This window comes from Cavia porcellus, unplaced genomic scaffold (assembly GCF_034190915.1).
Source record: "Cavia porcellus strain 051 isolate PalLab524CR breed Dunkin Hartley unplaced genomic scaffold, mCavPor4.1 scaffold_3, whole genome shotgun sequence".
In the NCBI taxonomy this organism is placed as follows: domain Eukaryota; kingdom Metazoa; phylum Chordata; class Mammalia; order Rodentia; family Caviidae; genus Cavia; species Cavia porcellus.
In genome coordinates this window covers 63,484,883-63,500,259 of record NW_026947486.1, presented here as the reverse complement: position 1 = coordinate 63,500,259, position 15,377 = coordinate 63,484,883, and the positions used below count along the sequence as shown (strand labels likewise).

The 15,377-nt window shown below is 33.9% G+C and overlaps 2 protein-coding genes across 2 annotated transcripts in view; both read right to left on the bottom strand.

Moving 5' to 3' along the window:
• Positions 1–15,377, bottom strand: part of Il1rapl2 (interleukin 1 receptor accessory protein like 2) — a 1,287,414-nt gene that overhangs the window by 1,214,532 nt on the left and 57,505 nt on the right. Inside the window, exon 2 of the mRNA XM_063246234.1 lies at positions 8,127–8,227. Coding sequence (XP_063102304.1) covers positions 8,127–8,208 — 82 coding nt within the window. The 5' untranslated portion in view covers positions 8,209–8,227. The remainder of the gene's footprint in view (positions 1–8,126; positions 8,228–15,377) is intronic.
• Positions 12,802–14,620, bottom strand: LOC100726663 (heterogeneous nuclear ribonucleoprotein A3-like). The gene has a single exon (XM_063246233.1). The coding sequence runs from the start codon at positions 14,591–14,593 to the stop codon at positions 13,523–13,525; it is 1,071 nt and encodes a 356-aa protein (XP_063102303.1). The 5' UTR covers positions 14,594–14,620; the 3' UTR covers positions 12,802–13,522.

The following is a 15,377-nucleotide window of genomic DNA, read 5'->3' as shown; positions in this document are numbered from 1 at the left end:
AGCTTCAAATGTCTTCACTGTAAAGAAAAAGGGTTTTAAATCCATGATTTAAGTTTCAACTTCAAGAAAATAGGTACAAAGAACAAATTAAATATACTGTACATAGAATGGAAAAACAACAAATGGAGCAGAAACAATGCAGAAAATTAAGTGAGTAATGACCTGGTTCTTAAAATGATTAATAAATGTGATAAACCCTCCAAAAAATCAAACTTAACCAAGGGGGAAAAACAATATCACAAATGAAAGAGGGAATATTTCTGATCTTACAGACATTAAAAAAATATCTACGTGAATGTTGTGCGTGATTCCAAGCCAATATATTTGAAACCTTTGTTAAAATTAATAAATCCCCTATGAAACACAAATTACCAATTCTGACTCAAAAAAAGAGGAACATTTCTATAACCTTGTATCTATTAAAGAAATCAAAGCATTACTTTTTAAAAAGGTCCTATAAAGAGAGATCCATGTCTAGATACCTTTAGCAGCAAAAATTATCAAGCATTTGTGGAAGACATAAGGTCATTTAAGAAAATAAAGGTGGCAGCTGGGCATGATGGTGGCACAGGCCTGTAATCTCAGCCTTAGGAGGCTGAGGCAAGAGGATCACAATTTGGAGTGCTAGCTGGGCAACTCAAGGACTTAGCAAGACCCTTTATCAAAGTAAAATACAACTATTATTTGTCTTTGATTTCTAAAGAGAGAGAGAGAGAAAGATATTTTGATCTGGAGCTGATGATGTATCTAAAAGTGTATCTTGACTTAGTTCAATTGTCTTGTATGTTTTACATGTGCTTTGGCCTATCAGTCTGGTTTTCAAACTGTATGCATAACAATTAAATTGGAAGGTCTTATAAGTTAAATAAATGAATCAAATACTAGAAAAATAAAAGTGGGGTAATGGGAAGGAGAAAGAATCAAAATATGTTATACACACGTACCAATTCCCTATAGTGAATGCAAACATTATGCATTGTAAATATGTTCTAATAAAGGTCAAAATAAATAAATAAAATAAAATTTTTTAAAAAAACTAAAAGGGCTGCGGATGTAGCTCAGTGGGAAACCCTTGTCTTCAATTCCCAGTAATAACAAAAAAAAAAAAAAAAAAAAGAAATAAAGGAAGAAAAAAAGTATGGAGTTGGTGGGAGGAAAGAAGGAAGGTAAAGAGAAGAGATAAATAAAAGAAAGAAAGAAGAAAGAAAAATTAGAAATGGCAGGAACGTTTCCTAAGTCATTTTATGAAGCCAATATAATCCTGACATCCAACCTAATGAAAACATTACCAAAATGTTGCAATTTAGCATATTCATGAATAGATATCTTAGAAATTTTGACATAACAACCCAAAATAGCAAAATAAATCCAGCCATATATAAGTCAAATAATACATCATGAACTAGGCACGGTTTCTTCATTTAAGGCAGAGATCATTCAACATTTGACATCTTCAATACAATTCTTTTTATTAACAGAGAAAATTGGAAAATTATTTGATCATTTCATTAGATGCAGAAAACACGTTTAACAAAATTCAGTACTAATTCAAAATAAAAACTATGAGCAAACAACTGGTTTATATACTGAAAAATATATAGATGGGCAATTCACAAATTATTATACTTTTTCTGTAGCCATGAATTTTTTCAAAGTAAAAAGTGGATAAAAATAAAAAGAAATTAATTTCTACCTGTCATACAGTACAATTCCCAAGTCAAAATTTGGTTTACCCCTGTTAGAATCATTTTAGACTTTTTCTCTTCACCTGACTACCCTTTGCAATCAATCTTATAAACTGCTACAAAAGTCATTTTTCATTACTGTTCTACTGAAAAAGAAAATCTACTAACCAAGATTTAGAAGCCCATATCATTTGGCCGGTCTTATCTATCGCCCAACCCAACTGGTACCCTCTACCTAGGCACATATGATATCTTCACTCACTGCCATCTTGTGAGTTTTTTTTTAATCAGTACATATGTGTGATACATATTAATACATTTATGATTGCGAGTTTATATATATATATATATATATATATATATATATATACACATAGTATGTTAATCCTTTTCATTTTCCCTTTTCCTCTTTATCCTCCTTGTCTCTTTACCCTTAGATCTTCTTCACATCTCTAAAGGGTTCAGCTGTTTCTTATAATCTATCTTTTATTTTGCTCTTTAAATTATTTAAACTTTGGATTTCTCATATAAGAGAAACTATGAGATATTTAACCTTCTGTGTCTGATTTATTTTTTTAGCATATACCATCTCTACCTATGCACTTACGCTGTGCCCTTTATTTTGATTGTCTTCCTAACTCATTCCAGTTCATTCTACTTCTACCTGGTTATGGTTTGCTCCTCATCTTCTATAGAATTTCCATATTGATCCTGTCCCTCTCTGACTCCCCAAGTTTCATACACTGTGCTATGCAAGTTTAATACTGAATCAAGTCTTTTTGTGTTACACTTTACTGGTTTTGTATGTAAAGTCTCCCAAGTATGAGTATTTCCTTCCAAGTAACTAGATCTGTTACTTTTGATAATTCATTTAGTAACTTTGTAGAAAAAAGAACCCACATAATTATAAGTGCAAATATTCACTCCAACTTCTTTCATTTTTATTACTGTAAATGCACACGTTTAGTATATCATTATATTCTGTTTTTATTAACATTACTGTATATTCACATTTTACTGGATGTATTAATATGTAGTATCCCATTAGGTTGTCACATTTAGCCATTAATTTATCTCAATAATATTAAGAATCTTTGAATGGAGTTTTGATTTATTTACCATCGTCTAGCACCTCCAGGATTAGTGGAATACCACATATACATAACAGTTCAACAAGCTCTACTTTTAGCTATACAAAACACAACTAAGAGCCCTAAAATTATTTGCCCTTCATTTTTTCAGTGAGTGACTTTATTTAGTTAAATTTGAGCCACAATTTTTTTCTAATATGGCTCATTTCTTCCTACTTCCTACTCCTTCTAAACTTTTGTCTTATACAACCAATTGTGACCTACAGCACTTCCAGTGACCCAGTCAATTCTTCTGGTACCACAATTCCCTTCTTCAAAGATCCAGTTTCCTCCAGAGAAGTCATGCTAATTAAAGATATAAAAGTACCTAACTACCAAATCTCAGATTGTCTCTTCCAATTAAATAACAGTTCATGGGAAGAAATTTTTCTCCTTGATTTTAGTTAATTAGAATCAACTTAGAAGATGAAATTTCAATCACTCCTTGTTGATCTTCTAACTCCTAATGTAGCCATTTCATAATCCACAGCTCACAAACAGTATGAATATCCTTAGAGGAATATTACTTCTAATCAGTGTTTTAAAAGGAACGTCTTATTGTCTATTTTTTTGAAGAATTCAAAGCAGATTATTTCACTTTATTTTAATCATGTAACAAACTTTTTCCCAGGGGATGTAATATTGTTTACACTTATAACTACTTGTAAGTGGTTTAAAAACTATTTCTAGCTTGTGCCAGAATTACTGGCTCACATAACTCTATTTCTGTCTTTAAGGATTTCCTTAGTTATCACATAGAAATTCTAAAGTTAGTATATTTTTACGGAAAATATACTGCAAGTCACTCATCACCAACCAGATAATTACATAATTCTATGAACCAAGAAGCCAAAGCTTGAAAGCCATTCTCTCATTACATGTAACTGAATACTTTCCCGTAGGTAATGCAAAATATCTAAGCACCTACTTGTCTTCATTACTTTTCTCTCATTGCTGAGACAAAACAATTGATGCTCAAAATTAAAGAAGGAAAGTTTTATTTAGCTCACAGTTTGTGAAGGCTTCAGTCCATAATCAGCTGGCTCCAAGACAGAGTGGTGTGGCAGAGGGGCAACAGTTCATAGCAGCAGAATACAATAAAAGCAACAAGAGCAAAAAGGAACAAGCAGAGAAGACTCTTTCTGCCCACTATATTGTACACAGACTACCCACTCTATGGCAGATGTAGCACTTGCATTCATAATTCCTGTAATAGACAATGAATCATTCACAAACTCTAGATTCAGCTACCTCTGTAAAGAAACTGCCTCATGACAGCATAAGGCTTTTGGGGACATCCAGACACAAACCATAATACTACTGTATGTTAGCAGGTCTCTGTATCCTCCTTCCACTGAGGAACTACATTTTTCTAGCTAATTAAAATATCAGGTAGCTTTGTAGTGTTGCTCCAATAGGAGATCATTGAGAAGTTGTTTGTGATAGTTACCCTACAAATGAACTGACTTCAATGATTTAAGTTGTGTTAATGATTTAAAATACCCCCCAAAAACTAATGTCTTCTCTAATATGGATTTTCAAATGCAAAGACTATGTAAGAACCAAATGTCAACAATTGCATTACACAATTCACATTTTCATGCAGCAGCAGCAACAAATGTCAGAGAAAAGCTATGAAGAAAGTTTAATGCCCTGAATAATAAGGTCTGTAGTACACTGAGGACATAGTTTTTCAGGTTAAAAAACAAGGCAAATAGAGGATCTTGAATGATCTCTCCTTCAGGGAGAGTAATTTCTCCCATTTATCCTATTAAAAATTAGTTTTACATGCATGTGACCTGTACTTAACATAAATTAACATTATTGACACTTGTCAAGATGTTCTTTCCATAAAGGATGACACCTTTCGCACATTCCCAAATTACCACTGATACATGTGTGACTGTCTCATTGGATGGCATAGAACAGTCCCATTGGGTGGTACAAACCACTCAATGGGACATTCGTGCATGCACAGCTCTGTCGTAAATGTATTAACGTAAATCTATCTATAGTAGATTTTTTAAATGGATCATATACACATAGTCCTTAATTTAAAGAACAAAAATACTGACAAACTGCCTAAGTATTCTGTAAAGAAGACAACAAAATCATACTTGGCCAGTTAACTACAATCCTTAAAACTAGAGGCTATTCATTTTTACATGTTCCAAGGCAGCCAAGCCCTGTATACAGTTTCTGACATCATAACTACTTCCTGTGGTAGAACTGATGGTTAGATTTGTCCATCATCAAAGAGCATTACATAGAAACAGCTTGAGCTTTCATTTATAAAAATTGTATACTATCAAAAACCAGGAGGTTGACTTCAACATGTGCCCACAGTAGATTTTTTAAAAGGAACTTTTTAAAAGATGTGATCCAGTGGTAACGTGCTTGCCTAAGATATATGACACCTTGGGTTCCACACCTAATGTAAGCGGAAAAAAAAAGAACCTGCACCTGTTATTAAATTATTTTCTTTGTTTCAAAAGAGCAGGAGATAGTTTCATCCCTTAATGTTCTGGTGCATAAGGGAGGCCTTTTGCTTCAGACTATTTTGGGATTTTAGTGAAAGAAACCCTGTCTGTAGTGAACTGCACAAAAGTCATTTTACTAGCTGCACATCTGGTTCTAACTTATCATAAATGCTAGTGAATAAAGGACACAATCGTTTTTCATTTCCCAACTTGAGAGATAGAAAGCAGAGAAAATACAGAATCTTTGAGTTCCACTGCTGTTTTCACAAAGAGAAACTATATGAACTCAAACTCAAATCTCTTTAATTATTGAAAGACAAAAGAATTTTCAAACAACATGAAATATCATTTGTCAGTACAGATTTGCTGAAGTATATTTAAAATATTTTTCAAAAGAAAAAGGCAACACAAATAGAACTATTATACATAGAGTGTAAGTAATTCTGTTTTATGCTTAAAATAATAACATTTAAACACATTGGTAAACCAGAGTCAGTGGCCTGAGAGGAGGATTATGATGAGAGTGGCTAATCAGAAGGTAAGACTGCTCCAGAGAATCCCTAATTACATCAGTTATAGGCAAAACTAGGATGTATTTTACTGGTCCCACATCTACTTTCTTACATTATGAACTAATAAACAAACATAGAAACTAAAAGCACACAAATAAGCATGAACCAAGACTAGTGTTTAAGTGTTTTCTGCCCACTTTATGTACACCATGAACAGAAGCAGAAAGACTTAAAAAGATCAAATGTGCATTCAAAACATTTCTATTGCCCAGGCCTGTGAGAAACATTTTGTGTTGATATTAGAATTGCTATTGTCCTAGAGGGGATAACAAAGATCTAGAGAATGTGAAAAATAAACCATTCCAATACTTTAAATTTAAGTGGAAAACATTTTGTATTATGTTCTTCAATCAAGCTAACTACATTCAGACACATTAAGAAATCAAAGATCCCTATTAAACCACAAATGGCCTCAAACAAAACAAATAAAACCATATTTAACAAATAAAATCAAAACATTTTTAAAATGATCTCTGAACAATACCTGTATATCAATAAAAACATGCTTTACATGTGTGAACAGCCTCTCTCTCTCCTCATATATAATAAGCAAACTAAAATATAAGGAAGAAAATACAGATAGCACCTTGTGGTTTTCTTATTTGTTTTGCTTTTATTTAGGATTTTCCTTGAATTAAACTACCATAATATAGATGACATTTTAAACACTTAACTCATTTTTTCCCTTTCAGATTCTGTCATAGACATTATGACATAACCAAGAGATGAAAATGGGATCTGGTCCAAATAAGTTACATTTGCTATTGAGTGTTTTATTTCAACAACGATCAACCTTAACCAAGATCGAAAGTGAAAACATGACTTGAAAAGCAAGGCAAGAACACGCAACCATGAGTGATATGTTAAATTAGAGAGATTATAGGTAAAATATTACACACAAATACAGATGAGTGAGAGTCAATTACATTACAGTGATTCAAATACATAAGCCCATAAGAGGAAAAGAAAGTCAATATATTGCCACAACTTTACCATTTCAGAATATTTTGAATGTTAGCATTGTTCTTTTATTTCTTGTCATGTGACCAGCTTTTGTGACAGATTTATTAATATACTATCAACTGAAGAATAATGATATTTGTTAACTATTTCAATTAAAAAGTATTTGTACCTCAAAAAATAAACATTAACCACACTCCAAGCCCTATTCATTATAATAATACTTTGGTTCATGAACATTTCTGTTTTCAAACAATTAGGTTTGCAAACAAAAACACTGGGCAAAAATTTGCTTCCATTTTCAAACTCTACAATGGGTGACAAAGCTGACCACAACTGTCTACTCCACACAAACACAAAGGCAGCCATCTTCCCCCAAATTTTAAAAATAAGTTTATAAACCAAGGTATCACTGTATTTATTGCTTTGAAAAATAATCATGTACATTTTTGCCTGGATTTTATTTTATATTTTTAGAGAGTAGAGTATATATATATTTTTTTTTAATCCTTAGAAATAACTGAATTAGAATCTAGTAAGAAGTCCCAGAACAGTCTTTGGTTTTCATATAATAACACATTTCTCAATGTCATGCTGACATAATTAACAGGCAGAATATAAATTCTCAAAATTACATGGGTGATTTGTAATTACACTTAGAATATATTATCAAAACTGAAAAACATATCCAAGTGTTATGAAACAGTTATTAACCTTTTTACTGGGATATCTACAATCTAAAACTAATTTCTTAATATAATCATAGCAGGCTGCCAGGCTACCATGTTCTAAGAATAGATATTTTTTCTCGAGAAATGTCTCTTCATGAAATTAGCCAATATTTTGAATGTGAAGCTTTTAAGACTTCCTGTTAGAGATTTGGCGCAAATATGAAGAACTAAAAGTCAATGATATTTATCAAAAACATTCATTTAAGATGTAATACCGTATGTTCAATTAGGAGGATATGTACCTTTAAAAGTTTCCTATTCTGTCATTTATAAATATTTATTCCCATGTGTTATTCACTAGCAAACATAAATACCTCTAAGTAAGACTTCAACATTTCATTGTCCACTGAGCCTTGAATTTTAACAAAATTCCACCAGGTCTTTAACATTTTTCACTTTCTCAGTGGTATGCTAAAATCTCAATTTTTCTTTGGCTATTTCCCAATACAACTGTAGTGCAAATGCTTCTGTTTAAAGATATTCCAAGCAGAAGGCACAGATGTCCTCTAAGTGCTCAAAAAAGATGCATATATTTAACCAAAATAATGAGAAGTTGCCAGCAACTTACCAGAATTTCTCTTTGATACCATCTTCAAATTTGTGCTGACTACAGAACAGACCACAAGAACCAAAAGAACTGGCGGCTTCATCGTTAAGTTTCTTTCACAGCTGAAAAGTCAAGAAAAAGGGTAATGAAGTTTGAAACACAGATCTTGGCTTTAACAACACAGCAACTACTGATTAAAGATTCCTAATTTGAAAATCCAAACTCTGAAATGCTCTGATGTCCCATTAGGAATGTTCAACTAATAATATCTATGCAAATATTCCAGGATTTGAGCTGTGTCTTATCTCCTGTTGTCATGAACTCTTTTTGTGCCTTATGCATGACTTCCTGGTTCACTCCACAAGTGATCTACAGGAGTGTTTTATATCTTCCTCCCAAGTGGGAGGTTCAGAAAAACAGCTTAACTACTATAAGAGGCAGGCTAGAAGTGTGAGGTGATCATGTAATAAGTAATTCTTAATCAGTTATAGGGTTGGTTAATGAATGCACTGCTTCCTTAAATACTTGGTATGTTGCAGAGGAATGAGTGGCAACCTGATCATTTAACATGCTTTATTTGTACATCTTCCTTACAGTCTGGTTGTGTCACTCCCTTGTAGTATTTGTCTTACTGTCTATCTTTTTAGAAGAACCCACACCAAAATACCATTTAGTATCCTGCACAATTCTCTGCTTTCCAAAGATATTTTCTGCCAAATTTCTAGCTCAGCATATTACATAGTCTCTGCAAAAGTGTCTCTACTCTAGCTCTCATCTTGTCTCTAGTTCTTGTCATGTCTTCCTATTCATAACGTAGGCCATTTTATTACTGTTAAGAAAAAAATCCAACTCCCATATATAAACAGTGTACTGTCTCTCTAGTGTAAGAAACTGAAAGTAAGATCTAAAAGTTACAATACATATGGTGAAAGGGAAAAAAACTGCTCAAAAGGAAATCATACATTTTTATCAATTTTGCATGCCTGTTTCTGGAAACTGAGAAACTCTTTTGAAGATAATGATATGGAATATAACCACCATTGTTAAATTCCTATTATTTTGTTTCAAAATCTTATATCATTTTTTGTCATTTAGCTTTTGTTGTTGATTGCTTTTTGATTTTTCTGTGTTTTTTTTAAATGAAAAAAAAAGAATAGTGTATTGATTCATTCCTGACTTAGTTCTTCCTACTATATTAACTCATTTACCAATTCAACCAGGTTGGTTATACTTTAGTAGTTTGCCATGATTTTCTTGCCCCAAATGTACTCTAATCATGATTATACCACCTCCATTATTTTGTCTAAAAGCTGATTGTTTGTAAGGAATTTAATGCAACAAAATAAAGTATCATGTTAGGTTTTAGGTATTTTCTAGATAGTGAATTAAAGAGATGAATTAAGATCTTTTAAAAATTCTGTTTACCCGTATTTACTATGTGATCATTTTTACCCAAATTATGAACTGTTTTATAACTGATTTTTAGCGATAATAAGTATAGAAAACAATTGACCCAGAAACACTTTATTTCTTTATATAACTGACCTTTCTCTATTCTTTGTGAAATAAAATATTTAATATTTGATTTTGACCAAAAAGTTATCACTGGAATTGAATTAGTTAATCACAAATTTATTTCATACTTCCTCTAAAATCAGGAGGGGATTAGAAAAATTGACCATATGAACTTCTTAAGTTCCTGTGTTTACCTATTTCTACAACAGAGTCAATTAATTTTAAAAATGCTGAACTGCATTTTATAATAATTGAGCATTTTGTGTGTTCCAGACATTGTGATACATAGACATATGGCATTTATATCCTCTCAAAAATCTTATGAGGTATTATATTCATTTGTTTTTTCAAGAAATTGGAACTTATAACTTAGTTGAGGTCATGACAATGAATTGTGGGAAAAAGGATTTAAATTTAGGTTTATGTGACTAAAACATACAGTCTCTTAAATATTACTAAATTACTGTTGCTCTAGAAGTTAGATGATATAGGAGTCATAAACTATGTCTAAGATTATAAAATGTGGTTCCTTGCCTTCAAGGAGCTATGACCAAACCGCAGATTCTTGCATACTAGAATGCTTAGTCACGTGCATGACAATGAATAACTTACATATGTTAAGTGGTAAGGGTACACAAAGAAAAGTGTTTTGTAGCATGTTCAATAGATAATTCAGATTTCCCATTTAACGGCAAACTCTACCAAGTTGCTAATTCACACAGTCAAATAGAAAGGGCCACGCTGTCAATTCTCTAGCAGAGTTCACTTGCAATACCAAGAAAGTGCTCTAAAGGATATAACTGCATGTATATTTAAGTGTATAAGATATATAATCATATTACTGAGTTTTGTTGGATCATTGAACAGAACTGTTTGCAGTCTCACTGTTTGAATGTCCACTTTAATATGCTTTAATTTTGTAACTTGAACATCTATTTCTAAGATGACAACATGTAATCCATTAACTAGTGATTTCCTACTGTTTATTTTTTCTGAAATTCTGTATAACTTGTACCCTTTTTCTGCTTTTTTTACTTTTTCTCCTTAATTTTTTTAAAAAGCCAAAAAAAAAAAAAAAAGAAGAAGAAGTATCACTACTGATCAAGCAGTGTCTCATGACTGTGACCACTGGGCTCCCAACATATGGTTCCAAACATCTGTTGAAATACTAAAAGTATCAGAAGAAACTTAAATTATACCCTGGAAATCTTAGACTGAAATTTAGGCTTACTAAATTATAATTTTTGTTTTTGGTGACTTTATTTTCAACCCACTGTTACGTGAAGAAAGTATATAGGACCATGTGTGATACCTACTATGGTGACAATTATACTGCTGTTCAATTGCTTCAAAATTACTTTTTTTCTAAAAGAGTGCTCCCTCCCCACTATTAATATGAATATGCACTGGTTAATACCTGTGAAATTCACAGTCTCCCAAGAGCTTTGTGTTTACTGATTCCCTGGGGTTACCATGCAAAAATGTTCTAAAGTCACATGAGAAAATGAAAGAAATAAAGATATATGAACTATGGCTAATGAAGACCTTACTATTTCTTACCTTGAAGTACCAAATTTGATGTAAAGTTTTTAGAAATGTAATCAAACTAAAATTTTAACAGATCATTATAATAATAATGTTATGCTCAAATGACTTTCAATTACAGTTAGAAAATTATCTTCTCCACTGTATTCTCTCTGTCTTAAAGAACCAAGTATATCAGCTTATGAGCTTATGCTAATTTTACAAAGTATTTACATGGCAAACTCTTGACTATAGAAACCTAAACAACTTTGACATATAGATAAATCTGTACATAATTGAAAGACTCAATTAAAAATGTGAGCTAGTTGCAGACAAAAGAGTATCATTTTTGTTACATTATTTTCATCAGAGAAAATTAAGATATCTTTACAATTCTTTCCAGTCATATATTTTATATTTGTCTATAGTGAAGTCTGGTATTCACACAGACATGATCATAAGGTTATGTTTGTTTTTCAGTCAGAAAATAAAGATGTAGCCTTTAACAAAATTCAATATCCCTTCATGATAAAAGCCCTGAAGAAATTAAGCAAAGTATCATACCTCAATACAATAAAGGTTATATGTGATGAAAACATAGCTATTTTTCTATTTAATGTGGAAAAACTACTATCAGCTCATCTAAAATCAAGAATGAGAGAAGGCTGTCCATTCTCACCACTCCACTGATAGTGGCAATGTAAATTATTTCAGCTACTATGGTAATCAGGGTAGAAGTTGCTCCAAAAACTAAAACTAGAACTACTATAGGATTCAGTGTTATAGTTTGTATCTAGATGACTTCCAGAGCCTCAAATGGTCATAAGTGGGGAGTTTTGAAGGGGGCAGGATTAGAGTATGTAAATGTGCATTAAGGCTGTGTGTGTGTGTGTGTGTGTGGTATGCAGTGTGTAAGTGTTGATTAAAAAGATAGGTTGTGCTATGCTGGGATTAAGTGTGCCCCACTTCAGGTGTGGGTGGCACCAATCAATAGGATTTGAACCTGATTAGAGGATGAAGGGAGAGAGAGAAAGCTGCTTGGGCTGCTGCTGTTGTCACTTGCTGTTTATCTGCCTTCTGCCTGCCACACCCAGGAATTTTTTCTTTACTGCGATGTCCCTCTGCCATTTCACCTGTTTTGGATCCAACTGACTATAAAAGTGAAACTTTTATAAAATGTGTGTGAAAATAAATCCTTCCTCTTTTAACTTTGTCAGCTATTTTGCTTCAGCAACTAGAAAAGTAATCAAGACAGACTTTGGTACCAGAAAAGTGGGACCGATGCTGTGACATCACCTGGCCACATGGTTCAAGAGGTTCTGGAACTGGCTTGTGGGAAGAATTTTCAAAGTTTTGGAAACCTGACCTGAAGAAGCAACCCTAAAATCCTGTAAACTGAACTTCATGTGAGATCTTGATCAGAGCTCAGAAGAATGTTGACAGAAAAGCTGCTGGTAAAGACCAGGATCAGGAGATTTCTGTTTGCAAGAAGGATTTCATTGGCTGTTGGACTTGACACCATGTGTATTATATTTCTGCAGACAATTTGTCTGCATTTTGCTTTTGTTCAGAGACTTTGCCTGAGTCTCAGATTAAGTGTTGAAGGCTAATTAATGTGACAGAAGTAATAATTTTTTTTGAATTTTGAGATTTTTCATTTGAAAGTAATCTTAATGCTATTAAATTCACAAATATGCTAATTTAAATACCCAATCCTATTTTATCTAAAACACACATTGCAAACATACAAATATCTATTCTCTCCACATGTCAGTGCCCATTTGTATCATGGTTTGAAATGGGGAGAATAGATTTATTCCCCTTAAATCTGCAAGTCAGTAGGTGTTTCTTTACAGTTAACTTTAGCAAAATTCATACAAAATAGTAATTAACAATGATCTTCTTTACTTGTTAACTCACAAGGAAACACCTTCAAAACTGCATTATGTTAAAGTTTCTGTACTAAAGTGTAGAAAAACTGAACTACACAAATATTGAAAAGTTAAAAATTCCTTAATTTTTTTATTCCTGGTACCACTATCACAATTTACAGGGCAATATAGCTGATGTAATGAAAAGAAAGAAAAAGACAAAGCTACAACAGATAAAAGACCTCAGGAATGTACATCTAATTGACACTACATTAATCAATAGCTGCACTTTTTGCAAACTGTGGCTATGACAGTCCTGAACCAGAAGGGTTTCCTGTTTAAGTTGCAGTAACTTTTCTGACTATGGATCATCGTTCCTTCTGTGGCAGATTTTTACAGTTCCTCTAATGCATTTGGGACGACTGTCTCAAAGTAACCTGCAGCTTTCCTGACAACTCCTCGCTCTCTCTCCTGCTAAGAACTGTAGCCCTTTTCTGTTGTTTTTTTTTAAAACCTTCTGCTACCATATCCACCACTTCCACCATCAGATCCATAACCACCACCATAAGGACTGCCAGAGCTTCTGCCACCAAAACTGCCCCCCTTCATGGGTCCATAATTTGATTGCTGTTGTCCACTGTAATTTCCAAAATCATTATAGTCCCCACCACCACCATAGTTACCACCACCAAAATTGCCTCCTTCGTTGTAACCATCATATCCTCCACCACCACCACCGTATCCACCACCTTGGTTTCCATATCCTGGTCCTCCACCATATCCTCCTCTACTACTGTAACCAGGTCCTCCACCATAGTTCCCACCATCACCGCCAAATCCATTATATCCACCATCACCTCCTCCATAACTACCTCTGCTGCCACCTCTTGTACCACCATAGCCTCCTCTTCCACCGAAGTTTCCACCACGGCCAAAATTCCCTCCACCACCTCCAAAGTTTCCTCCACAACCCATAAAGTTGCCAGAGCCACCTCCACAACCTCTTTGGGATCCAGCAGACTGCATCTCTTGTTTAGAAAGGGCCTTTTTCACTTCACAATTATGCCCATTAATAGTGTGGTATTTCTGAACAACAATTTTATCAACTGTATCGTGATCATCAAAAGTTACAAAAGCAAATCCTCTCTTTTTCCCACTCTGCCTGTCTTCCATAACTTCTATGGTTTCAATCTTGCCATACTTTTCAAAGTAGTCTCTCAAATTATATTCTTCTGTATCTTCTTTAATACCACCAACAAAAATTTTCTTCACTGTTAGATGGGCACCAGGCTTTACTGAATCCTCTCTAGAAACAGCTCTCTTTGGTTCCACTACACGCCCATCAACTTTGTGTGGTCGAGCACACATTGCTGCATCCACCTCTTCCACACAAGAGTAAGTCACAAAACCGAAGCCCCTGGAACGTTTTGTTTGGGGAACTCTCATTACCACACGATCTGTGAGTGTGCCCCATTTCTCAAAATGTTCTCTTAAACTATCATCTGTAGTTTCAAAGCTCAGACCACCAATAAACAGTTTCCTCAACTGCTCTGGTTCCTTTGGATCGTGGCCCTCCATTTTGAGACCAGACTCGCCTCTTCCAACTCAAGTAAATATGGGACCGACAGAAGAAATTTCAAGGCAGTCTAATTTTGAGATAGTGGTATGGGTACTATTGGAGGCTTTTAGGAATACATATATATATATTGAAAATCAAGAGCAAAGAGCTCAGTACAGTGATTATATAAGTTTTGAGTTTGGCCAGAAATGAAGCTCCAGGAAATATGTAGACTTTAAAGACAGGTCAGAAGATAACCTGGCTGCTGAGAAGGAATAAAACAATAGAAAAACGGCCTGAGGACATCACAGAAACCATAGGACTCTAGCCTTTGCAGCCTTAGAGTTGCAAAGGTAAAAAAAAAAAAAAAAAATAAGATATGAGCCCAAGAGCACCGTGTTCCAGAATGGTATTGGCCTAGGGAAGTTGTTTCTCATGATTTGGTTCATAGTGCTCAGCCATCCAGGCACTCAACCCCAAGAGCCAAGAGAGAAGAAAGCCTAGCAGTAGATCCAGCTGGACGAGGAATTTAGCACCATCTAACGGTGCTAGTTTTAGCTACATGCAGAATGCAACACTTGTAGGTTTGGGAAGGCTTCCATACATATTACAGAAGCTAGTCAGTGTACTCATGAGAGGGCAGTGTGTGATGCTGTGAGTGTGAAGCTGAAGGTACAATAGAGATTACTAAAGCTTACATAAGCCAGGAATGTGAATTATCTGAGGAAAGTTACAAGGGTTGAGCAAAGCAGGCCCAAGAGAGAAACCATGAGATCTACAGCCACCAACAAAGTCATAGGAGGA

Excerpts from the sequence above, each read along its gene's own strand:
- LOC100726663 (XM_063246233.1), bottom strand. The coding sequence starts at position 14,593 with ATGGAGGGCCACGATCCAAAGGAACCAGAGCAGTTGAGGAAACTGTTT.